Genomic DNA, 25,051 nt, shown 5'->3' on the forward strand with positions numbered 1-25,051 from the left:
CCAACCAAAACCTAACACGCCTGTTTTAGTCGATCAAGAACTTCTTAAGGCAATGATTAGATGGTCACGTGGGCACGATTATGGTTGGAGTTAAAGTCTTCGGGGCGGTAGATCTCCAGGAACAGGGTTGGTACCCACTGAATTAAATCTTATGGAGGAAGTTTATACGCATTTATATGAGGCTCATACTGTCTTCTATTGAAAGAATTAGATCAAAACGTTATTGCAGATTATCACTCTATGTCTGTTAGGACTTCTTGTAAGGTTTTTAGCTCTGCATGCCACAAAGACAATTTATCACACGCACCAGATTTAGTTTAATATAGTTGCTTTGTCACATCGCTAGTTTTAAATAAAAAAAAAAACTTTTCCAGCTTAAAATAGTTGAAAGAAATTGCATTGAGGCTCAATCCGAATAATGGAGCATGAAATCAAAACTCACCGGTTCTCAGGTGTCCTCCATCCACAGATTAATGGGTAAGATGGCAGAAACAGTTTCCAATGTTTTTTTCCAGTGACAATCCCCTGCTCAGCCATAATGAACCTTGAAGAGCAACAGGGCACATGCTGGTTAATAAATTAAAAGGTCAGACAAAAATATATACAAATGTATACAATGTTCCTTTTGCTCAATTTGCTTCTACAGCTGTGCACTGGAGCTAGAAGGCTAACGTAGCTTACATGTAATGGAAGCTTACAGCCTTCAGTTTAGCATTTTGTACTAAATGTGCATGGGTAAACAGTGCCACAGTGCATCTGTGTCTCTTCAGTTGCATCTGTGGAGGTGTTCAGTGATGTGGTTTCAGACCCTGTATAACACACAGGGTTGCAGCCATAGCTCCAAGCACTTTTCCCACTTGGCATACAATTTGGTGTCGCTGCACACCAGTATCAGGCTCAAGTAAGAGCTGTGAGCTAATGTCTGAAGGCCAAGCTGTATGTTAGAAGTGACTGAGATGAGCTTCACATTTTATTAGATCTTTGATTTTTTTTTTTCTTCAGTATATAGCGAAATGATGTCTTTTGAGGAGACTGTGTGAGGACTGGTAGCTCTGGTACACATACCAAAAATGTTTTGGATGATGAACTATATTTAGAATAAGGTGAGCATTGAGTACTTTTTTCACTGAAATGTACCTTCAAGTAAAAACTCATTCACAAAATAAATACAAAAACTGTCACGACCAAACACTTACCGTCCAGTTAGCAGCTCACCAAAACGAAGTAAACTTCTTGCCGATAGCAGACACGGCTGTAAAACACACCAGAAGTAAAGCAGAGAATTTAAGGAGACCAATATTTAAACGAATATGTTAAACAATAGATTTTCTTAATTCCTTTGTCTTTTCAGGAAGGTAAAAAGAAGGTGAGATGTTTCAGTGAGACGATAAACATAACAATCCACCACTGATATATGATAATTCTCTGTATCTGTCACTATCTCTGAGTTGCTCCCGTCCTGCCAACCTAGACTAAGTTCTTGTTATCGTACCGTCTCCTAGTTTTCCTGCTTGTTCAGCGGCGCCGCCCGGCAGGATTTTGCTGAAAACGTTTTCACTCTCCGTGGGTTGCTGTGTTGGCTGGGCTGCACTGCCTATGCCACCTGGACGGGGAGCTGCTTTTGACCCTGTGAGAGGTAGCAAATGTTGCATATTTAAGAAATATGGGAGTTTAAAAATGTTTCCTTAAGTTGCATCTACTTTTCCCTCAAATAAAACATATCTTCATGTTGTGAGAATGATGTTTCTAGGCAATTTGTTTCCTTGTAAATTTGGACTCACCAATGGCTGTGGCTGGGGTTGTAGGGGCTTTAGCAGGCTGGGGTGTAGCTTTAGATCCAATAGCAACTGCGGGAGTTGGTGCAACAGGAGCAGTGTCAGGTTTCATATGTCCTCCCTGTTCAAAAGATTAGATAATTAAGACAATGTACTATTAGTTAACTCTAGATTTGGCTCTTGATTCATGTTCTATATTGCTTGCAAAACAAATCAATGAAACAGTAGCTGTATGATTCATGATACTTGCCTCAGGTAATAGGTATCAGATTTCACTGCATTTCTTTCATAAGAATTAAATTATTAGGGTTAAGCTTCAGGCTCATACTATTTTGGTTTAATCTCTACTCACCCCAGCAGCAGTCGGCTGAGCTGTGGATGATCCTGCAGCCAGCGGTTGTCCTGATGCTGGAGCCTGGCCTGGCTTAGGTTGTTGCTGAGCAGCCCCAGCTCCGATACCAGAAGCCACAACTGTGGGCTGAGTAACACCTGCTGTGGTTGTTACTGGCTGTTGTCCAGGCTGTGGTTGTAACTGCTGCTGCTGGGTACGAGGTTGCTGGCTGGTCTGTTGCCCCTGCTGCCCAGTTTCAGGCTGCTGAGATCCAGGCTGCCTGCCAGCTGGCGGCTGTGTTGTGGACCTTTGCTGTCCCTGCTGTGGGGGTTGCTGTTGACCTACAGAACCTTGTTGCTGCTGTTGGTGCTGCTGCTGTTGCTGTTGCTTGGACGAAGGAGATTCTTGCCGCTTGGAAGCTCCAGACTGCCTTTGCCCCCGCTGACCACTAGAGCTATGATGGTGTCCGGATGCAGGGTCACGGGAGTACTCGCCGGAGTCCCGGTACCCTGACTGTGAAGATCGGGGATCTGAGGATCTTTTATGTGAAGAGGATGAAGTGCCACGCCCTTCAGAGCGAGCTGATGGGTCCTTAGGGTGTGATCTTGTAGAACGGGAGGATCTAGACTCTTCAGCAGAATGTCGGGACGATGAGTGACGTCCTGAGCTGCTAGCATGATGCCGGTGTTCTCGGGATGAGGTGGAAGAGGAATGGCGTTGGTGGCTGTATTCATCTTGTGGCCACAAGTCTTCCTCTGGGGGTTCATCATAATCATGGTAAGTGTGCTTGACATTGCTTCTCTTACCTGAAGAGGAGTGGCTTCCACTCCCGTGATGTCTGGAACGATCGGAAGTGGCCTCCCGTGGTTTCTCAAACCAGTCTGTTTCCTCCTGTCCTAAATGATATGCTTTTTTAGGGAACCAAGACAAAAATCAAATGTCAATGCTAGTGTAGAGGAAGAAGCGGAAAAAAGTGCAGACTGAAGTCATGCAGAAGGAGTGAGAAATCCCCAAGCATGCAAGATCTCCAATAAAACAGAAAAGAAATTGACTAAAAAAATAAACATTTAAAATGTCCAAGTCCATGAGAAAATGGGAAAACCAGTAAAAAAAAAATAGCATGCATATCACAAAAACAACTAAGGTACAGACAACTTCACGTATACTTAGAAGCAACATGCAAACAAGTAGGCATATATGGTTTTCTGCAATTACAAGAACATTAACATAAAAAGCAGACACGATGCATCCACTCTGCTCTCCAGGAATGATCACTGGCATGCAGTCTCTTGATTGGTGAGATGCACTTTTAATAGGCAGGCATGATTCAGCACCAGTTACCTTCGCTATCCGAAACAGCACAGTGCATATCATCCACTAGGTATGGGTCATCTGGCTTGTAGGTATGGCTCTTAGGTATATCCCTTATGTGATGATCCTGAACATCAGGAAGGGAATGGCTGGAGCCATACTGGTTTCTAACATCATGTGGGTCTGAGACACGTCCCATACCCACAGGTTTCCCCACTGGGCTCAGTGGACTCTCTTCCTCTGAGTTCTGAGTACGCACGTTGGAACGTCCACTGCGGCTATGGGCACCCCTCTGAGATCGCTCCATGGCATCTCTCTCATATGATTTACTTCTGTGCCCTCCTGAGTCTCTGGAGGAGATCTTATCCATGCCATAGCCTGTGGACCTTGACCTTCCAGAGCTGTACAGACGATCATCTTCATCCAAGCCTTCTCTTGAGCCATAGTACTTCTGTTGATCATAGACATTCTTTTTTACCCCTGATCTAGAAACCATGGTACAGCTTCCACCTGATGGTGTTGTCACTGTGTAGGAGGCCAAGTCCGTTTCTACGTCTCGTGCCTCTTCAATAGGGGAGAATTTGGAAATCTTCTGCTCCATGCCTTGCTTCCTGTGCTTACTACGCTTGGAGGACACAGCAGCTGGTGCCAAGTTCTTAGAGGAATGCTTCTGACTGCCCATTCCAGAACTACTGCGAGACGAATGCTTATAGTCATCATAATAATAGGAAGATCCACCACTCACAGTTGTGCTAGGACGGCCATGACTGTCCACAGCACCCTGATGGTGGTAACTGGTTGTGCTGCCAGCTCTTCCATAGAGATCTTCAGACCCATCTCCATAGCCAATCCCCCGTGGACCATTCTCACTCCCATAACCTGTCCTTGAAGCATCAGATGATCCCATGTTCTCCTTTGTCAGTTCACTTATATCATCTATCATTACATAGTTTCTGGGTATATTTTGTTCTAGATTTGTGGTATAGAGCCCATCTGTACTATACCCAGATGTAGGACTTGGTATGCGGTCTGCCATTGTTTGCTCAGGGGTACGATATGGCCCATAAGCATTTGTCAAGGGTGAAGAATAGGCACCACTGAAGCCAGTTTCCTGAGCTGATGTGGCTACTGACACTGCAGGATTAGTAATTATTTCATAATTGGTTGGCAGTTTCTGTTCAAGATCAGCCAGTGATGTATGTCGTGGCAGCTGATGACCAGAAAGGATATCAGCTTGGGCTTGGAAGGGCAGATTTTGGCCAGGATATGGTAATGTCTGTCCAGGTAAATGAGCTGCAGGGGGCTGAAAGCTCTGGTGGCTTGGCTGCTGCAGGCCTAGGTCTGGCTGATATGACTGGGCATACCCATGACTCTGGTAGCCTCCTTGTGGTTGATAGGATGAGGGTTGAGAAGGATGGGGCTGAAAGGTGCCTGGCTGAGGCTGGGATGGCGTTGGATATTGTGGTGCTTGAAATCCAATCTGCTGATAGGCTGCAGTTGGTGGCTGTGTTGGTGCAGGTTGGCTCTGTGGATATGGATATGGGACATAAGAGGAGGTGGGTGGGTACTGAGAAGTCACATTTGGATCAGAAGTAAATTGGCTAAGAGGTGCTGTGCTTGGTCTCGACAACAGACCATTCGCTTCATAGGTCCCTGCTGGTACTCCAGTTAATCTAAGGTTGTTGAGTTCACTGTCTGACATGTAGTCCCGTGCATCCCCGATGCCTCGCAGGTAGGCCAGTTCTCTCCTCTCTCGTTCTTTTACCATAGTTTCCTTGCGCTGGGTAATGCCTAGTTCCAAACAGCGTAGCTTAGCATCAATCTCTTTCTCTTCTTCCTCAAGTTCTGCTTGTTGTTTACGTAGCTTGGAAGACTCTTGTTCTACAGCTTTCAGCTCACTCAGAAGACCTGCTTTAGTGACGCCTTGTACTTGACGGGGCAACACTCTCTGGGGCATTCCAGGGGAGCTGTACATGTGGCTCATTGCAGGGGTTACAATGGGGAGGGGCACCTCATCTGGTGGGGGGCTTGGGAGAGTTCGTTTGACTTTCCTCATCATCGAATTCTGTAGCTATAAGAAAGAAAATGAGGGGTGAGAGGAGAAAAAAAATCACTAACCTCAACCTGAAAACAACAGATAAGTATACAAATAACAATATAAGTAAGGTATTCATTGTTAATTTTAACATTATTTGCAATTAAAATACACCAAAAGTAAAATACTATGTCACTTTGATCAGTAACCTATGAATACCTATGAGTGTATATATAAATTCTAAAAGCCTATGCCTAAAAGTCAAGGTAGATTCAGAGCAAACTGTACTGACAAAAATTCATATATTAACAAAAATGAGAAACAATTCCCCTTTGTCTTGTCTTTGAAAATACAAAGAATCTATCCTACTGGCATGCTTAAGTGTGAATTGAACAGAAATTACACAAAAAATTAAAAACTCAGACCTCTCTGACCAGCCACTGACAAGCCACATAACAACAGGACTAAACAAAGATGCTTACACATTGTGAATTTCCTGGCATTCTTGAATATATTCAGCATGCTGTGTGTGTGTGTGTGTTTGTGTGTGTGTGTGTGTGTGTATGTATGTGTGTGTGTGTGTTTGTTTGTGCATAAGTGTGTGTGTGTGTGTGTGTGTGTGTGTGTAAAGAAAAAGTGAAACAGCATAAAACATTAAGACAACAAAGAAAAGGAATAGATAGAACAAACCTGGAGAAATGCCTAAAGAAGGAAGAGAGTATGAGAGAGAGGACAATAAGAAGTATATCAGCTGTATGATCTCAAACATTCTGCAATTTCCAGTGAACCACACTCCATGTTACATGTCATCCTTATAACAGAAAAACACATCTATAAATGCACTATTAATCATTATTTCTTACCTGATTGCCTGAAGAGTTTTGACCCTGGTACAGCGAAAATTTGGTCTTAGATGGATCCTCTGAAGTTGGGCTGAGGGGTTTGGGATCTGACATGGAGCGCTGAACACTTTTTATTGGCCTTGGAATTGTTTGATGCCTCTTGGGGGATTCAGTAATTAAGGCCTTTTGCTGGGGTGTGACATGTGCCCTGTTGAGCTTTTCACTGGAGGCAAAGTTTGTCTCCAGCATGCGGTGGGGGGACAGGGGAGACACAGGGGAATACAACACTTGTGGGGATTTGGGTGGACGTGTATCAATTGGTTGCTGTGTTTGCAGCCCAATGTCTAGTGGGTCCGGTTTCCTGCGTTCAAACTTGGCTGGTGTGGCACCAACCACCTGTAAACTGGTGGAGTAGGGGCTGACTGTGGTGGGAACACTGAGCTGAGGAACAACCACCCCTTGAGACTGTGCTTCTGGGTCAGTCTGGCAGGCTAAACTCTCTCCCTTGTGTGTCCTCTCTGGTGCAGAGATGTAATGAAGCAGTTCAACCTTTGATGTCTCAGCTGTGGTGATGTGAATGGCTGGTGAGACTCTGCCCAGCTGATCTGATTCGGTTTGACATGAGGAGTCACTTGTGGTCTGGATAGCTATGCTGGAAGTCACTTTAGATGCATCGCTTTTATTTTCCGCACTTGATTCAGAGTGTTTGGAGTACCTTGAGCGTCGACGTCGCACTGGCTGGCTGTCCCACTCCCCCTGGTCCTCCTCATCTGTCTGGACACTGCAGTCAGCAATACGCCTGGTCCTTCTGCGTCGTGACATAAACCGATCCTCTGCATCTTCATCATCAGTTTGGACACTGCTGTCCGCGATCCTTTTCACAGGTTCCTCCTCAGTGCCATTCCTCAAGCGGGGCATTGAATTCTGTTTCTTTATAGCATGGCTACTTCCCTGATCATCACTGTTCCTCAGGGACATTTCAGAGGCTGAGCTGGGCATAGGTCTTGTAGACACCAGCGCTTGAACCATCTGCCCATCCATGCAAGGTAAAAACTGCAAGCTCTGGCCATCTTGTGGAATAACCCTTCCACTCTGATCACAGATGATGGAAATTGCTTGAGGGGCTCCACCAACCATCATACCATTTATGGCACCTTGAGCAGTTGTGGCTGCTGCTGCAGCAGCCGCAGAAGCAACAGCTGCTTCGGCTGCTGCCACTGCTGCCACTGCTTCAACAGCTGCTGTCTTTTGCCGCTTCTGCTCTTCAAGCTGTAGCTGGAGTTGCTGTTGCAGAGCCTGAATTTGGTCTAGTTGCATCCTCTGCTGGGCCAGCTGCTCTCTCTGTATTACCAATTGAGTTTCTCTTTCAACCTGCTGTTGCTGGAGGACCTGTTGCTTGATGCTCTGCAGTTCTTGGATCTCACGCTGCACAAGAAGTTGTTCTTTCTCCCTGTGCCTCTGTAGCTCTAAGCGATCCCTCTCCAGCTCTTCTTGAAGACGCAACTGACGAAACTTCTCTAACTCAATGCGCTCTCTCTCCAGATTAAGTTGTTGTTGTCGTAAACGCTCTTCCTCTTTCTCCTTTTCTTTGTCCGTAGATGTGTTAGTAATACCACTAACTGCTGTATCTGGCAATACTCTAGTAGCTGCCTGTGGCTGTGATTGTGGCACTGATAAGTGGGCCTGTGTCTGAGACAAATCTTTACTTTTGGTCAGTGCTTGAGGCTGTGTTTGTGCCTGTATTTGCTGCTGAATTGACTGTGGAATTTGACTTTGAGTGGGAGGAAGGACTGTGGGAGCATCTACTGGAATATGACCCTGAGAAGTCTGTTGGTTTAAAATAGTTGGTTGGGCTGGCATAGCACTAGTTTGAAGAGTAGCTCTAGGTGCAGGTGGTAATGTTGTAGTTGATATAATTGTGCCAGGTACTGAAGGCTTACCAAGATAGACAGGAGTTTCTTGGGAGGTACTTGTAGTTGGCACACTCCCTGAAATAGCTTCTGAGGCAGATGCTGGAAAATGGGTTGGAGCCGAGTATCTGTAAGGTCCCTGTGCAGAAAGAGGCATCCTTGGAGTGACATGAGGCAATATACTAAGGCTGGCAAGGGGAACAGCTGTCACACTGCCTGGAGGATAAGGCCTGTAGACTCCTCTTAGCATAGAATTAAGTACAGGGGCAGGTTGGGTTGTGATTGGTAAGGTGGATGCTATAGGTGTGTTTATAGTGGAGTATATCATGCCATCAGCGGTCCTCAAAACAGGAGGATATAAGGCCCGCAGGCTAGCCTGTCTAGCATTGATTAGATTTGTAAGTGCTTGTCCATGTGCTGTGGGCCTCCCATCTGGGCCATAAAGAAGGTTTGCTCTGATAGATGTTAGACCTTGTTGAAGGCCAAGCCTTCCTATTGGGCCTCCTCTTCCAGCACCATATTGAAGAAGATCGGGGCTGTTTGTATAACGATTTCCAAACTGATCCATTGAGTTAAGAGCAGCGCACATTCTGCTAATTTCTCTGGCAGTGGTGGCACTGTACTGTGCAAGATTTGGTTCTTGAGTGCCTGCCAAGTCACGAGACGGATAGCCAAAGTCTCCACTGATATTGGACATTGAGCCATATCTACGCAGAGGTAGTGGTGGGGTTGAAACCTCTCCTTGATGACGCAAATCAGTGTAGGATCCATACTGGGCACCCATTCCAAGATATCCTGCTTCATATGCTTGTCTCATAGAGCTTAAATCCACTGCTAGTTCCCCAGGATCTGTCCTTGGATAGTACTGAAGTCCTGATTCTGCAAGATTTGTGTCTGACATTGATGGTGGAAGTTGTCCAGGTGGGGGCATGGTGAAAGGTTTATGCTCCTCTGATACCCCCTGCATATTTACTGGCTGGTAACCATCTTTTTCTAGCTGAGTTTGTTGATGAGGGGCTGGGGTAGGCTCAGCAGAAGTATTTGGCTCTGAAATAGTTGTTTTGCCTCTCTGACCAAAAGAACCTGAACAGCTACCAGCAAAAGGCAACTGGTAGACAACATCACAGCAGGCCACTTGGTTCTCTGACTTGATCTGTCCAGTGAGATCAAGAACCTCCGCTGCTGGCTCTTCCCGTTTAACTATTTGGGTAACTGTACCCCCTTGTGATGAACTATTCTCATCTAACTGTACCATCATTACATGGGGCTTTCCTGTTGAGAGGTTAGCTACAGTGGGCTTATTTTTTAGTTCCAGAGCAACCCCACCATATATGTCGTGGCCAATAGTAGGGGTAGGAGATACAGAGCTTGGTAAGGGCTGTGGTGGAAGTGGGGATACTTTGGGAATGGCACTAACCACTGTTTGTGTGTTTGCCCCACTGGTCTGGCATACCACTAAGTCTTTCTTTAACAATATTGGGTGCATTTGGTTTGCTAAGTTGTAACGAGCAAAAGAAGCTGCATTTTGTTGGTGCTGTTGGAGCTGTTGTTCCAGGAGCTCTTGTTGCTGTTGGAGTTTCTGCTGTTGCTTTTGAAGCTGCAGTTGTTGTACATTAAGATCTTCCAGACATGCATCTATCTTTGGAATTGATGGGTCCGTTATTGGTGGTCTCGGCTGAGAAAGACAAACAGCTGATCCAGAACCTTGACCAAAGTCAACTCGATTCTGCAGTGGATCTCCATAAACCATTGGGTGTTTAGGCTGTGATATGAACATAGAAGCTGCCACAGTAACACTAACTGTTGTTGGTGTAGATGTTGTCACATAAGGTTGCGCCTGTGCATTTAGGTTCATAACTTGAGGTTGTACTGCTGTATGACGACTTGGGGGTTGGTCTGCATCAACTGAGTACCTTCGTGTGTCAGATGCCAATGATGTCAGATCCATACCATGGTCTGTCATGATAATTGGAGAAGGCTTCATTGATCTAAGATCAACTACATTTTCACTTTGGGCCACTGTCCCTTGTTCAATAACCTTAGAGGTTCCTGGAACACTGGATATTTTACACAGTGATATGTTTTCAGATCTATGGCTTTGAGAACCTGCACAGGAGGGAGTGCTTGACCCAGTAGTGACTCTTTCAGCTGCTTGTCCTCTCTGATAGGTGAGCTGAGACATTTGTGGTGATGTAGGAGAACTTGTTACTGGAGACTGGGTACGATAAATTGGCTGTTGCTGGCTACTTGTTGGAGAAGAGAGAGGGGATGTAGAAGAATTTACAGTTATTGGTTTTGGAGGCTGAGTAGTGGTGCCTGATCCTAGTGTTATCACCATGACTGGGGTATCTTGGGAGGACTGTTGTCTCACAAGGCGAGGGGCCCCGGTTCTTTGAGGAATGTGGGAGCCTTGGGGAGTAGATGGTACAGATGATGTATCTACTTTTGCATGAGTGGGACTTTGTGTAGGAGAGGAAGAAGCTGAGTACAACTTAGAGGTTAGTGTAGTTGTTTGTGAGTCCGGACTTTGGCCCTGGGCAGGCCGTACTTGTTGCTGTCCAGGAGCAGGGTGATGCACTTGTGGCTGAGACTGTGAAATTTTGGAGGTTTGGGTAGGTGTCCTGGCCTGATTTTGTTGTGTATCATTAACCTTGGCTGTCCCTTTCCCACTAGTGCCACTTTCCGAAAATGCTACAGGTGCTGACATCTGTGTGGGGCTTGTGCCTGGACTCAAAGATGTTGACCCTGTTCTTAAGTGCTGATTATTTGCTAAATGGGAGGCCCCTTGCTGCCCTTGTCTTCCCGGTTGTCCCTGCTGTTTTTGCATCATCTCTGCCTTTCTCATCATTTCCTCATAAACCTCCTCAGCGCTTTTTAATGATTTGTGTACAGCAGATGGTGACGCAGCAGATGTTTTTTCTGTAGGCGAATACAGAGACATAAAAGTTGGAAGATTGTACTCACTGCCAGACTTGTAAAGTTTAGAGCCCACTTCAAATCCTTCTGCCTCTGAGTCCATAGTGGGAGAGTATTCCGAACAGGACGATCTGTGAAGTTCTTCCATTTCAGCTGCTTGCCGAAGTTCCTCTGTTGGGGAAGCATCCTCGATTGGTGACAGGTTGCTGGGGGGAGTCTTTGACCTCTCTCTGCGTCTCTGTGCCCTGAGTTCCTCCTTGTCCCTTTTTGTTTTCCTGGCTGTACTGCGAATCCTTTGCTGTTCCAAGTCTCTCATCTTCTCCTGTTCTCTTAAGAGTTCTTCCTCTTCCCTCAGTTCGTCTTCTTCAGATGAGTCCTCAATTGTTGGTAAGAGCGGGCCGTGGGATCGATGCCTTGCTTTCCTCTGCTGCTTAACCTCCTCGAGCCTTTGCCTTCTGCTAGGACTACTATCACTATCATCCTCCAGTGATGACACAGAGGTGGGAGAGGTGCCAGATGTATAACTAGGTGTGGAAGCAGGAAGGGTTGAGGAATACTCTCCCTTTGACCTTTCTTCAGGTGATCCAGTCAGGCTTTCCATCTCAAGCTCAGGTTCTCTAAGGTCATGCTCTGTGCTAAGTTCCAAATCACGATTATAACTGTTAGTATTATTCAGTTCTATAGTCTTAAATCGCCTTAGGCCTCCTTGTGAACCCATCATATCATCCCCTTCACTGGACTTGTACGTACCATCATTATTTTTAGTGTCATCCTCAAAACTGTTAGATTGTTGTGTAAGGCGTCGCCTCTCTTTTCCCAGATCACCACTGTGTTTATGACTCTTTTTGTTTTTCACATGACCTTCAGTCTCTACCATTTCTTCCTCATCTGCACTCATTTCCAAAATCTGTCTTCTCATAAACTCCTCATCTGTTAGGTCCTTCTGCAATTTCTGTCTGGTTGGTAAAGGAGACAGGCCACTTTCACTGCTATCCTCCACATAGTCATGACGTAATTTGCAACTAAGGTCATCGGATACTTCCCCATCGGAATCAAACTGGTCTTGTGTTATGGACAGCGAATGTGGTCTTTGCTTATCAATTTCAGAGGCCGTCTCTGACTGCAACAGAGGTCGCATAGAACTCTCAAGTTTTTTTATTTCTGAGGAGCTGGGAGGACTGCGTTGGGTAGACAAGCCTCCCTCGCTGAGTTTAATTCCCTCCTCCCGGATGAGTCCAGTGATCTCACTCTGGGAGCCCGATATGCCATCAGAGGAGTAGCCCGTGTCACTCAGACTCTGCGTACTAGACTTGTTGGAATCCTGTGAATTAACAGAATGACAAAGGATAACTAATCAAATTACTAAAATATATACTTTTTGAAGTAAAACTTGATAAACATGCAAGTTATACAAGTCATAAGCATGCAACAGTATTAAAGCATGCACATACCATCGCATGCCCTACGAATGTTATTGAAACTGTGCAAACATAATGAGAAATAATGACCATGTCTTTCATAGATATTAACACCACCCATCAGTGAGGGTGTTCAGGTTAAAATTTTGTTACCTAATCAGTATTGAATGGATGACGTGGCATGTGAGCAGTAATTACCCTGGCAGGAGACTGAATGTGAGTGATGACATAATGAAATTTCAGTGAGTAATAAAAGTGCATAAATGGTGATTTTGGTGATAATGGCTTTGAAGTGGCTGTTCATGCAGGACAACTGTACAAATTTTGAACATGTCTAGCAAGTCATGACTGGACTGATCATGGAAGACGAGTACAGAGACAATGAGGACACAGAGGGTCACTCACGTCATGGTGTTTAGATTTCTGCAAGTCACTACTTTTCTTCTGGTCTTTTACTTCCTGCACTCCTTTCTTATGGAACGCTTTCACGTCACCTTCTTTCTCAGTTTTGGACACTGCTTGTTTCTTGCTAATGCCTTGCTCTTGTTTGCGAGTCTCTGCCTTGCTTTTGCTCGCAGGTTGGGTAGGGGCTGTCTTGGCAGGAGACACTTGAGTGGGACCCTTGCTCTGTGGTGTTCCTTGTTTGGTAGAAGGGAGAGGACCACTTACTTGGGCACCAGACGTTTTTTGCTGCTGAGGACTGGCATGCCTTACCCCTGCCTGCTGACTGGGCGGCCTCAGTTGAGCCTGCAGCTGTTGGGTGGTTGGACCTGGCGCTCGGGGAGATCCCATCGGCTGAGGAAGGGGAGATGGGCCAGCCCCTAATTCCCCTGAAATGGCTCTCTGCGTCTGGCATGTCAAGCAGAGCCATTCTTTCTTCTAGAAATATGAAAGTACAAAATGACCATGCATCAAAGAGCAATCATAACTGTAACACAGTCGATCATCATCCCAGGGTGTAATAAAAGGCATCATGAAATATCAGAACAACATTAATCATTAAGGTTCAAATACAATCTCACATGGTTTTTCTCCTTGGTATGAAATTTTATGGAATGTGGTCAAGCTGAACTGTCAGCCAAACCCAGCATAATTGGACCTGGTTTAGGAGTGTGGCCTTCTTTTAGATAAATCCTTGCTGAATTTGTTCCCAGGAAAGGTTTAACTTGCACACATTTCACACCCCTGTATTAGCATATCACTGACCAGAATTATGGTCAAACTCATAAAAAAGGCAAAACGACTTCACTCAAAACAAAAGATCAGCAGTGCTGTGAGTCTGTAGTCATCCTTTGCTATTTTGGTGATAAGAACACAACCATCAGTGATAAATTAACCTGCAGACACCGCCATGACTGCACCTCTCCACCCCAAGAGCTAATAAACTTTTTCCTCTATCATGACAGTTATCAGTCTGCAGATCATTTGTACTGTTAGTACCCATTGTTAGAGAGGAGACAAACCAAACAGATAAGACAGTGGCAAATAGTGAGGAAATAGTAAACAACATTCAAGATCTAAGAACATAGGAGGGTAAATTTATTCAACACTACACAAAGATACACAGATACTACCCAAACATTCTCATTTTAAATGTACACAAAACGACACCAAGTTGGCGGTCAGAGCAATGGTTAAACACTGCAGGACCACGGGGGGTTACAGAATAAAAGGCGTTCTATTGAGTCGTTCTACCTGCTGTTCAGTTGAGTCTGTCTGCTGAATCGTTATGTCTACCGTTCAGTTGAGTCACACAATTAAGTGTTCTATCTGTTGCTCAACTGTGCCATTCAACTGAGTCAACGGAGTCATTCTATTGAGCCGTTCTATCTGGTGTTCAACTGAGTCATTTTATTGAGTCGTTCTATCTGGTGCTCAACTGAGTAATTTTATTGAGTCATTCTATCTGGTGCTCAACTGAGTCATTCTATTGAGTCGTTCTATCTGGTGTTCTACTGAGTCATTTTATTGAGTCGTTCTATCTGTTGTTCTGTTGAGTCATTTCACTGAGTTGTTCAGTCATAGTATTGAGTGTTTCTATCTGTTGTTCTACTGAGTCGTTCTACTGTCATTCTCTGGAGTTGTTCTATCTGTCATTGAATTGAGTCATTCAAGTGATTCATTATACTGAGCCATCAGACTGAGTTGTTTCATCACTCTATTACACTGATCCGATTTGCGCTCAGCCACAGGGAAGTTAAAGTTATTGAATTATTGGGTCACATCTTGTTGCCTGCTATGCCACATTTACTGTTATGCATTTATATTACGCCAACTCATTCTATGTTCGCCTCCCCCATTCTGCACTATCGTCTCACCCAGCGCCAGGCTTCATCAGTACATTCTAGTTATTAAAATAAGACAGATGGTTAAATGTGAATCCCAATCCCTCAGGCCTCACAGCATGTGAATACCCTCAGCTCATGTTAAAGAAGAAGCAGCCAGCAGCGCAGTGGAGAGACAACCTGGACGTCTTGTCTGAGTTCATTTGATTGCGTACGGGAACTGTGTGGGCCGAGCCCTTGCGGCTGATTATCAGGGGTAATGCTGCATGTGGCTCTGATTGCGTAACACAAAGAGACTGAAACAAAACACATACACCGCATAAGGAGGTCGGCATAATTTCCTCAAATGCAGTAAGAATTTCTGTATTCCGATGAGAGGGCGGAACCACACACGAAAATAAAAAGAAGTCACGTTATAACATTTTTCTAAGTGTGAAACAGTTCTTTTCTTGACAGGATGAAGAATAAAGAGGCTGGAGGAACCATCGTTACAGTAACACCTGGGTGGATAAGCAGACGAAGGATAAAAGGAGTCTGAAGAAGGCTGGCAGACTCGGTGCCGCTTTCTGCTTGGCTGCCGCTGAGGCTCTGGACGCAAAATAAAGTGAGGCTGAGGGAGGCTTTAGCGCGCCAGCCAGATGCCTCACGATTGTTTTCTCTTTTTTTTAATCTCCCTCGAGTACACCACGCAGGCTCTAAATATAAATAGGTGCTGTTTTTTTGCATGCTGTAACTCGCCTCACAGCCAACTATCTGGGCCTTTTTGCATTTTCAGAGCAAAATTAAAATGATGTGGCCCTCGGAGGAGAATGTGTGTGTGTGTGTGTGTGTGTGTGTGTGTGTGTGTGTGTGCATGAGAAAGTGTGTGAGAGAGAGAGAGGGAGAGAGAGAGAGAGATGTAAGTGAAGGAATATATAAAGTTCAACATATGTATGCAGAAGATGGCCAGGTGCATGTGTCTGTGTGTGAACTAGCCCTTTGTGAGGACCGAAAGCAACTCAACCTATAGAAATGACCTACAGTAAGTGTTTATCAAGGGAAGGTCCTCATGAAAATGGAAAAAGGACTGTGTGTGTGTGTGTGTGTGTGTGTGTGTGTGTGTGTTAGCACACACCTGCATGTGTGAACTGTGCATGACTTTACACGAGAACATCTGACCAGCTTTCACACACTCTGGCAGCGTCTCTATCGTCTCATGAAAAGTTGCAGGAAGTGCTCTGAAGGCCTTCCGACTCCTGAATATTCATGTGAAATGCTAATCATGTATGCTATTGATGTGCTAATTAATTGAGGATTTGTGCTTCTTCCTGTTACACACTACACAAGAGCCGCAAAATCGCGGAAATCCCCCGAACTGATAGAGAGCAGAGCGGAGAAGAGAAACAGAGGGGACAGGATCACATGGGAGGGTATTCATGGGCCAGGCCCACCCAGATATGTTCCTGTGCCTGCCCCCTCGTCAAAATCAGTTACTTTGATCCTTAATTTTGTGCATTTTGTGATAAATGTTTAAAAATTGTGGTGATAATACTCTTGTTTTCCCTACAGTTATTACAGGATAAGAAAAGTGCACATTTAATGATTTTACCATCATTACGTCTCAACCATGTTGAACAGTGTGATATTACCGGCTAGTGATTCGCTAATATGAAAAAAAAAACCAAGAGAGAAAGCATAAAATGGTTCCACTGAGTTCTCTGACGGTTCTTTGGACGGATACGAGTTCGAAGCAGAGAACATGAATTTGTTTGTCAATTATTCATAGAAGCATTTACACAAGAACTGTCGTATTCGCGAAAATCCAGTTTGTTCGGGGGGGAAAAGCATCCTTATCGTACACCTCGCGCCTGAGTTTGTGTAAATTTCCACAGAAGGAGCCTCGCTAATTTGAACATCTAACGTATAATTGCGATGAGTTACTGTGAGTTTATACACTGTGAGTTTATATACGGGTTACGCTGCGAAGTTTAAATCACTTCTTTATTTCTGTTACGCGCTAATTTAATAATGACTCGATACGAAGAGATTCCAAAACCAATCTGCAAATCGAGACAAACAAGACTCGCCGTCCAAAAGTAATGGCGCCCCCATAAAAGGAGGAAGAGTTAGGAAGGGTGCGTCTGCGGTAGCCGACGTGCTGCTGTGGCCGAGCTGCGTTACTGGAAGACGCCACACGTCACATTTTGTCATGAACGATGCTCTGCGAGCTTTTTCCTTTTACAGAGTATCGTGGGCGTGGCTAAACGTAGAACAAGCTGTGCCGTGAACGCGAACGCGAGTTCCGTAGAAAATCAGCGCGACAGAAATGTTTGTAAATCTGGCAGGAATTTTTACTTTGATCTGGTCCACGAAAACATTTACATACTACTTTACTAAATGATCGATAACCGAAGCTCAGCGTGTGTGTAAATGGCCAGTTTGGAAATGTGTCACACCCAACAGAATGAGATGAACAAGAGGAGAGTGTGTGTGTGTGTGTGTGTGTGTGAGAGTGTGTGAGTGCATTTTACTACCCTAAAGCCCATGTGAGGATGGTCGTTGTATTAAGTTACTGAGTCCTACGTGCTAATAGATTACCGTTTTCTTTCCACTGCATGTACGATGACTCATTCACACACATAACACGATTCCCCCAGCACTCATACAGAGAATCTGCACACACATACTCTCTCTCTCTCGCACACACACACACAAACACACACACGCACACGGATTTAGAAAAGGCCTAAACAGATGGTGGTGCCTTGTCGTGCTGAGTTTCACATCAACTCCCAAAACAAATTCGTCCACGTTATACACGAGGAAATACACGGAGCTGAAATGTCAGCCTTTATACAGCCTCGATAAAAGCACACACGTGTTTAATTCCTTTATTACGGCTCAGAATGGGTGCAGTGGGGTTTCCGACGTGTTTTCACATTCGGTACAAATACAGTTTTCAGTCCAGCCACAAGAGGGAGCCATGCACAGAACGCTATCACGTCTACAGGCGACAGAAGGAACTATTAACTTTCAGAATAAAGCGTACCTTCAGAATAAGATGACATTTGTCTTTGTTTAAAATCTGTTGTCTTTTTAAACCTTTTTTTTTTTTTTAAATGCAAGATTTATGAACATGCATGAATATGGAAGAATCCGTCCATCTCTCTACTGTCCCCAAAAGTGATCCGGTTAGCTAACTGTCGACAAATAAATTGTGATTAAACTGCGCTAGAATGCAAGCGTGGGTTTTTTTTTATTATTCTTCTCATCTACAGGTTGTGTGAAATCAGTAACTGAGAAGTAAAAGGTGGCCGAGGGATGCAGCCGGAGCGATCATTAAGGAGCCGTTAACTTTAATTAGCTAACATCCGTTAAAGAGCCGGCATCACTACGGGAACGCTCCAGGTCACCACCTCGCCTCGCGTGCGAGCCCGGGGGTCAATCACACTGACAATCGGCTCATCCGTACGCCGATCGACTGACACTGATTTTCAACAGAGCTGCGATTGAAAGACCTTAAAAGTTTCCCCCTGGAAGGACGCTCACGGGTCGCACACACACACACACACACACACACGCGCGCGCGTCTCGACCCGAACCTGCGGAAAATCTGCGGTAATTTAGAAAAACTGCAAGCTCCTCTGAATATTGCGGAGTTTCCTTGATTTCGCGTTCATTTCTGCATATCATTCATGTGTTCGTTTCACAAAAGCGCGAAATCCTGGAGGGACTGGGTAAAATTTGACATTTCTTCAAACACTTTTTACCTCCGGGATCGTGTCTCACCAGTCAGGTTATCTTTAATGCACTAAACAGGAAAAAAAACAGCCTTGTGTTGATTTGAGTTAAATATTAAAGGTTTTTTGGGGTAGTTACATTTTGCTCTGTGGTAGGGTTCCACGTAGAACCTTTAAAGTTAACCCTGGGCACGAATTTAATTTTTTGCATTCCATGAACAAAAATAATGAGAGTAATAAACATCCCAGATTTCGCTGTTTTGCTGTTTTCATGCTGCTGCACGTCGGCGATATTAAACAGCTCAATCCTGACTGAAAAACCCTGGAAATAAATAAATACATGAATAAATAAATAAATAAATAGATAAATAAATAAATAAATAAATAAATGCGATTTTCCAGTGGGGAAAAAAAAACAACTACAAACTTTTACTTAAGATTAAACTAAGATTTATTCCTCCTTGTTCTATAAAAACAAAATAAAATAAAAGAAATAAAAAAGGAAGTCTTGATGACGTCCATCTCTGAAGCCAGTCACTTGGCCCCGCCCCTTAAAATGTTTCTATAGTGAGATGTACTGTAAGGAGCTCTGAGAGCAGAGGTTTTATTTATTCTCGGTATTCAGAAAAATAATTCTTGATGCTGCTCATTAAGGATTAAGGAGAAGAATGCTCTCTCCTAAACACCCATTAGGAGAAAAGTGCATATAAATATAAACATCATCATAAGAGGTTCATTATACAGTAAAAAAAAAAATCATTCTTTTATATCTTTCAAAATATTTGACATATAAAGAGGTGAATTTTACGTGTGGACTCCTAAAGTGAAACACTGATCTGTCTCCGCTGTTAATAATTCATTCTTGAATACTTTATGTCACACACACACACACACACACACACACACGGCCATTCTGACAGCGTACACATGCGCATGTTGCATAAACGACCTGGATTGCATGGATTGCACACGCCTCCTTTCCCAGCATGCTCTGCTCTCTCACGCTGGCAGCCCATTGAACACAAGTCATCATGCTGAGACGGGGAAAATGTCACTACTCATTAAAACCACACACACACACACACACACACCTTTTGTGAGGTCATATGCTGACCTCAATAATGCACAGTTTCTATAAATAAAATCCTGGCAGTCGAACCTGTGAAGGTTAGGGGTGTGCCGATAATCAGCTCCACGATACACCGTGATATTTAACACACATTATTGTTATTATAGGCCTGTGCAGGACAAATAAAATATAGACGAAGAGCACAGGTATAGACTGCATACACATTATGGTCGTGTGATCTTCTGACGGTAAGGTGACCACTCCCCCTACCACAAGCACTTATAATAAAGGTCAAAACAATCAGTTTGTATTAAAATGCAAACGAATCATAGTTACTGCAGACTCCAGCATTTGATGCAGTCCTCCAGCAACATTACTTAAAGGTCCTCAGAAAGCAACAACAACAAAGCGGCACACAGTCATTCTTCTATTCAGTTACATTTATTATAGACACACAGTTGACAAAGATCTTGTGAAGGTTGTCAACATCTTAATCTTAATTTTACTGATCGCAGCTCCACAGGCGATCTGCAGCTTTGTATCTGTAGCTTTAATGTCAATTTCATCTCTGTGATTTTCATGTGGTGCTTCATTTAATGGAGTTTTATATTACATCACTGTACATGCACATTTATGCTTTATTATTATTATTATTATTATTATTATTATTATTATTATGTGCTTTTGCAGCGTGACGTCTGTAAGTGTGTACATTCTGATCTGTACTCGCAACATGAACGTTGTGGAGATTAAATGAGTAAATTAGGACACGGTGTTTGATCGCTTTTAACAGTTGAATGACTCCACACACAGAAGTACTGATTTTTACACTCCGTGGGCGCAGGATCGATCTGCAGCTCCGGGTCTCTGACAGGGCGGAGAAGAGAGCACATTTAAATCGGCTTTCTTTCTCAGATTAAATCTGTAGCTCACTGTGTGTGTGTGTGTGTGTGTGTGTTAGACAGTGCTGAAGTGTGAGTCAGGAGTTATGTGAGTTAATCCTAAGAGACCTCTCAATGGGTGCATGTGGTGGCACCCTGAGTACGCACACACACACACACACACACACACACACACACACACACACACACACACGGGCTGCAGCCCTGAGCCTGCACAGGATTACTGTGCGAGAGGAAATTAAGGATCATCCAGACATCCAGTGATGGAAACAGAAAAGAGAGAGAGAGAGAGAGAGAATGAGAATGAGAATGAGAATGAAATGGACTGGGAAAGAAAGATTATCAAGCGAGAGCAAGAAACAAGAGAATGAGAAAAAAGAAAAGCATTCATATCAACCAATCACAGCGCATTCTCCTCAGCCCAGGACACACACCTGTGATTATTAACCAATCACAGCATAGGAAGAGTTTATAATTATTATCCAATTACAGCACAGGAAGAGTTTATAATTATTATCCAATTACAGCACAGGAAGAGTTTATAATTATTATCCAATCAGCACAGGAAGAGTTTATAACTATTATCCAATCGCAGCACAGGAAGAGTTTATAATTATTATCCAATCAGCACAGGAAGAGTTTATAATTATTATCCAATCACAGCACAGGAAGAGTTTATAACTATTATCCAATCGCAGCACAGGAAGAGTTTATAATTATTATCCAATCAGCACAGGAAGAGTTTATAATTATTATCCAATCACAGCACAGGAAGAGTTTATAATTATTATCCAATCACAGCACAAGAAGAGTTTATAACTATTATCCAATCACAGCACAGGAAGAGTTTATAACTATTAACCAATCACAGGACAGGAAGAGTTTATAATTATTAACCAATCACAGCACAGGAAGAGTTTATAACTATTAACCAATCACAGCACAGGAAGAGTTTATAACTATTAACCAATCACAGCACAGGAAGAGTTTATAACTATTAACCAATCACAGGACAGGAAGTGACCTATCACAGTTAGCTCTTGGTCGCTTCTCTGATTAATTCCCTCCTTTCACACTCACTGACTATTTGTGACTTTTTTTAACTTAAATAAATGAACAGAAATGATTGAACGTCACGCAGATCCCTTCAGCAGCGTCATAAAACCAAATTTAAACCAAAATGAAACCTGTTTTATACCTTATACACACTCCACAGGTTTAAAACATAAAACTAATCACAGTGATCAGACTTTCCATGAGTTTTACATGTTTATTATCTCAGTTCCTCTCTGATTAATGACGAGTGCAGGTCCGATGCTGCTGTGTTGAAAGCCAGGCTGAGAGATGAAGAGCGTCAGAGAGATAAAGCGTGATTGAGGTGTTGGAGGGACTCGCTGACCCGACGAGAAACATCACTCTCATCCACACTCTCATTCACCTCCTCGAATCTCTCTGCCTCTCTGCTATCATGTCATCTCATCGCTCTCTTCATCTCTCGTTTCTCCTGCAGGAGCACTGAGACGAAACGCTGAGCTGCCCAAGGCTGCAAGCCAATCAGATCGGGAAGTGTTTACAGGCTCCAATGAGATGAAGGGGTGATTTACATGAGCCAATCACGTCCATCAATCAGTCCAGGAGAGTCACAGAGCGCTCTTCAGACCCTACTCACTTCCCCTTACACTTCCAATCCCAGCTTAGACCCTACTCACCTTTCTGATTAGCCCAAATAAAACAGCTACTCTTTTCCCCTGCTGTTTCTATCTCAGTACAGATGATACACCCTTCCAATAGTTGGTCTCATGCTAATTCAGTCTATAGTCATTTATCTTAGCTGCATCTCATTTTCCTCTCTGGACCAGTCCCAAATCAGAAGCTCGGCCCATCCCTGCTTCCCTTCATTGGCTCAGTCACGTTTCAGATGCTGCTCTTTTCTCCTTATTGGCCTTATCCCAAGTTACAGCCCACTCAAGTCATTTTTAGTCGTGTTTAATTTTCATAATTATTGACTTCCCCTTATCGGCCCTATCTTGCTAATTGGCCCTGTCTCAATTCAGACCTTCCTCACTTCCTCTGCTAGATCCCATCGCAATTCAGATGTTTTTTAATTCCTCCAAACTGGCTGTATTCCGAGTCAGATTCTACTCACTGTCCCTTTCTGGTCACATCCTAATTATCACATTATCACATCTCACACTTGGCTCACACTTGGATGCCCTTAATGGCTTTATCCCAATTTATATACTAATCACTTTCACTTATTGGCCCACAGCAGAATACTCCCACTTTTCCTTACTGGCTTATTCCAGCTAAGAAGCCGCCCACATGTCCTTTTTGGCTCTATCCCATTTCAGACGCCGCTTACTTCCCCTCACTGCTCCTATCTCTGTTCCGTGGCGTCACTTTGCTTTGTGACAAAGAACACGTTTCCTCATGGAAGTGAATCACAGACCAGGAGGAGGTCAGAGTGGGTGGGAAAAGACACGACAGCCTGCAGACAGAAGTTTAATGTAGGACTCGTTTAAATAATGCAGACTCCAGACAAACTGACTCTGGTGTAAAAAAAACCCAAAAAAAACGGACTACTTGACTTTTTTAAAGGTTGTTTTTTTTAAGATTGATGATGTAAGACATCGTTAGCCTTTCTGTGATTCACGGCTCTTTGAGTTTCTGCTTGGAAAGCCGACACATCAATCAACGGAGCCGGCCAATGAGAGCCAGCCGTTATTATACTGATGGAATAGGGGAGAACAGGAAATGATGCATTCAGAGTGGCTGATGTGAAGCTCGGAGTGATTCATCCATTTGCTCAGAAGGCATTAGACTGATGAAGAGAGATGTCCAAAACATCAACAAAAACACAGACACAAAGGGGCGGAGCTTCCATCATGCTGACTATTCAAGTTACACACACTTCCTGACAAGGGCCCTACATTCACTTTCCCCTAACTGGCCTTATACCAGTTCAGCCGCATCTGACCGCTGCTTATTGGTCCTATCCCAGTTTAGACCCTATTCACTTCTCCTTGTGTGCTCCCTAATCATTTAGACCCTACATACATTTCCCTAACTGGCCCTATCCCAAATCAGACGCTACCCACTCCCCCTAATTGTCCCTATACAAATTCAAATGCTTCCCACTTCCTCTATTCGGCCCTATCCCAATCCACACCCAGTCGACTTCACCTTACTGGCCCTGTTCCTCTTCTCCTGTTCAGTTTCTGCTGCAGGTTCAGTCCCGATTCAGGCTCTGTGCACTTCTCCTTATCCGTGTATCTGAATAAACATGAGCTGAGGTGGAGTTTCTAGGAGAAACAGATCTGCTGTATTACAGTAAACACTGGCGTGTTGCATTAAAATGAGACGAACGTTTGTGGTTTAGTCTCTGAGCGGCCTGAGCGCCGTTTTATTCACACAGTGGGAGTGTGAACATTCCCCCGAGAGTGATTCTAAACCTGCAAACACACACCAAACACACACACTGAACACACCAAACACACACACTGAACACACCAAACACACACACACCAAACACACACACTGAACACACCAAACACACACACACCAAACACACACCAAACACACACACTGAACACACCAAACACACACACACCAAACACACACCAAACACACACACTGAACACACCAAACACACACACTGAACACACCAAACACACACACCAAACACACACACACCAAACACACACACACCAAACACACACACACCAAACACACCAAACACACACACACCAAACACACACCAAACACACACACTGAACACACCAAACACACACACACCAAACACACACCAAACACACACACTGAACACACCAAACACACACACTGAACACACCAAACACACACACCAAACACACACACTGAACACACCAAACACACACACCAAACACACACCAAACACACACACCAAACACACACCAAACACACACACTGAACACACCAAACACACACACACCAAACACACACCAAACACACACACTGAACACACCAAACACACACACACCAAACACACACACACCAAACACACACACGGAACACACCAAACACACACACTGAACACACCAAACACACACACCAAACACACACACACCAAACACACACACACCAAACACACACACTGAACACACCAAACACACACACACCAAACACACACCAAACACACACACTGAACACACCAAACACACACACACCAAACACACACCAAACACACACACTGAACACACCAAACACACACACTGAACACACCAAACACACACACCAAACACACACACTGAACACACCAAACACACACACCAAACACACACCAAACACACACACCAAACACACACCAAACACACACACTGAACACACCAAACACACACACACCAAACACACACCAAACACACACACCAAACACACACCAAACACACACACACCAAACACACACCAAACACACACACCAAACACACACCAAACACACACACTGAACACACCAAACACACACACACCAAACACACACCAAACACACACACTGAACACACCAA

General features: G+C 44.1%; 1 protein-coding gene across 1 annotated transcript in view; it reads right to left on the reverse strand.

Annotated features, from left to right (window-relative positions):
• bsnb (bassoon (presynaptic cytomatrix protein) b) overlaps positions 1–25,051 on the reverse strand; it is a 65,513-nt gene that overhangs the window by 6,946 nt on the left and 33,516 nt on the right. The window contains exons 7-14 of the mRNA XM_053652375.1: positions 12,944–13,417; positions 6,316–12,441; positions 3,448–5,488; positions 2,128–3,014; positions 1,782–1,896; positions 1,493–1,627; positions 1,197–1,252; positions 443–544 (exon numbers count right to left, since the gene is read on the reverse strand). Coding sequence (XP_053508350.1) covers positions 1,212–1,252; positions 1,493–1,627; positions 1,782–1,896; positions 2,128–3,014; positions 3,448–5,488; positions 6,316–12,441; positions 12,944–13,417 — 9,819 coding nt within the window. The 3' untranslated portion in view covers positions 443–544; positions 1,197–1,211. The remainder of the gene's footprint in view (positions 1–442; positions 545–1,196; positions 1,253–1,492; positions 1,628–1,781; positions 1,897–2,127; positions 3,015–3,447; positions 5,489–6,315; positions 12,442–12,943; positions 13,418–25,051) is intronic.

Source organism: Ictalurus furcatus, chromosome 21 (assembly GCF_023375685.1).
Source record: "Ictalurus furcatus strain D&B chromosome 21, Billie_1.0, whole genome shotgun sequence".
Taxonomy (NCBI): Eukaryota; Metazoa; Chordata; class Actinopteri; order Siluriformes; family Ictaluridae; genus Ictalurus; species Ictalurus furcatus.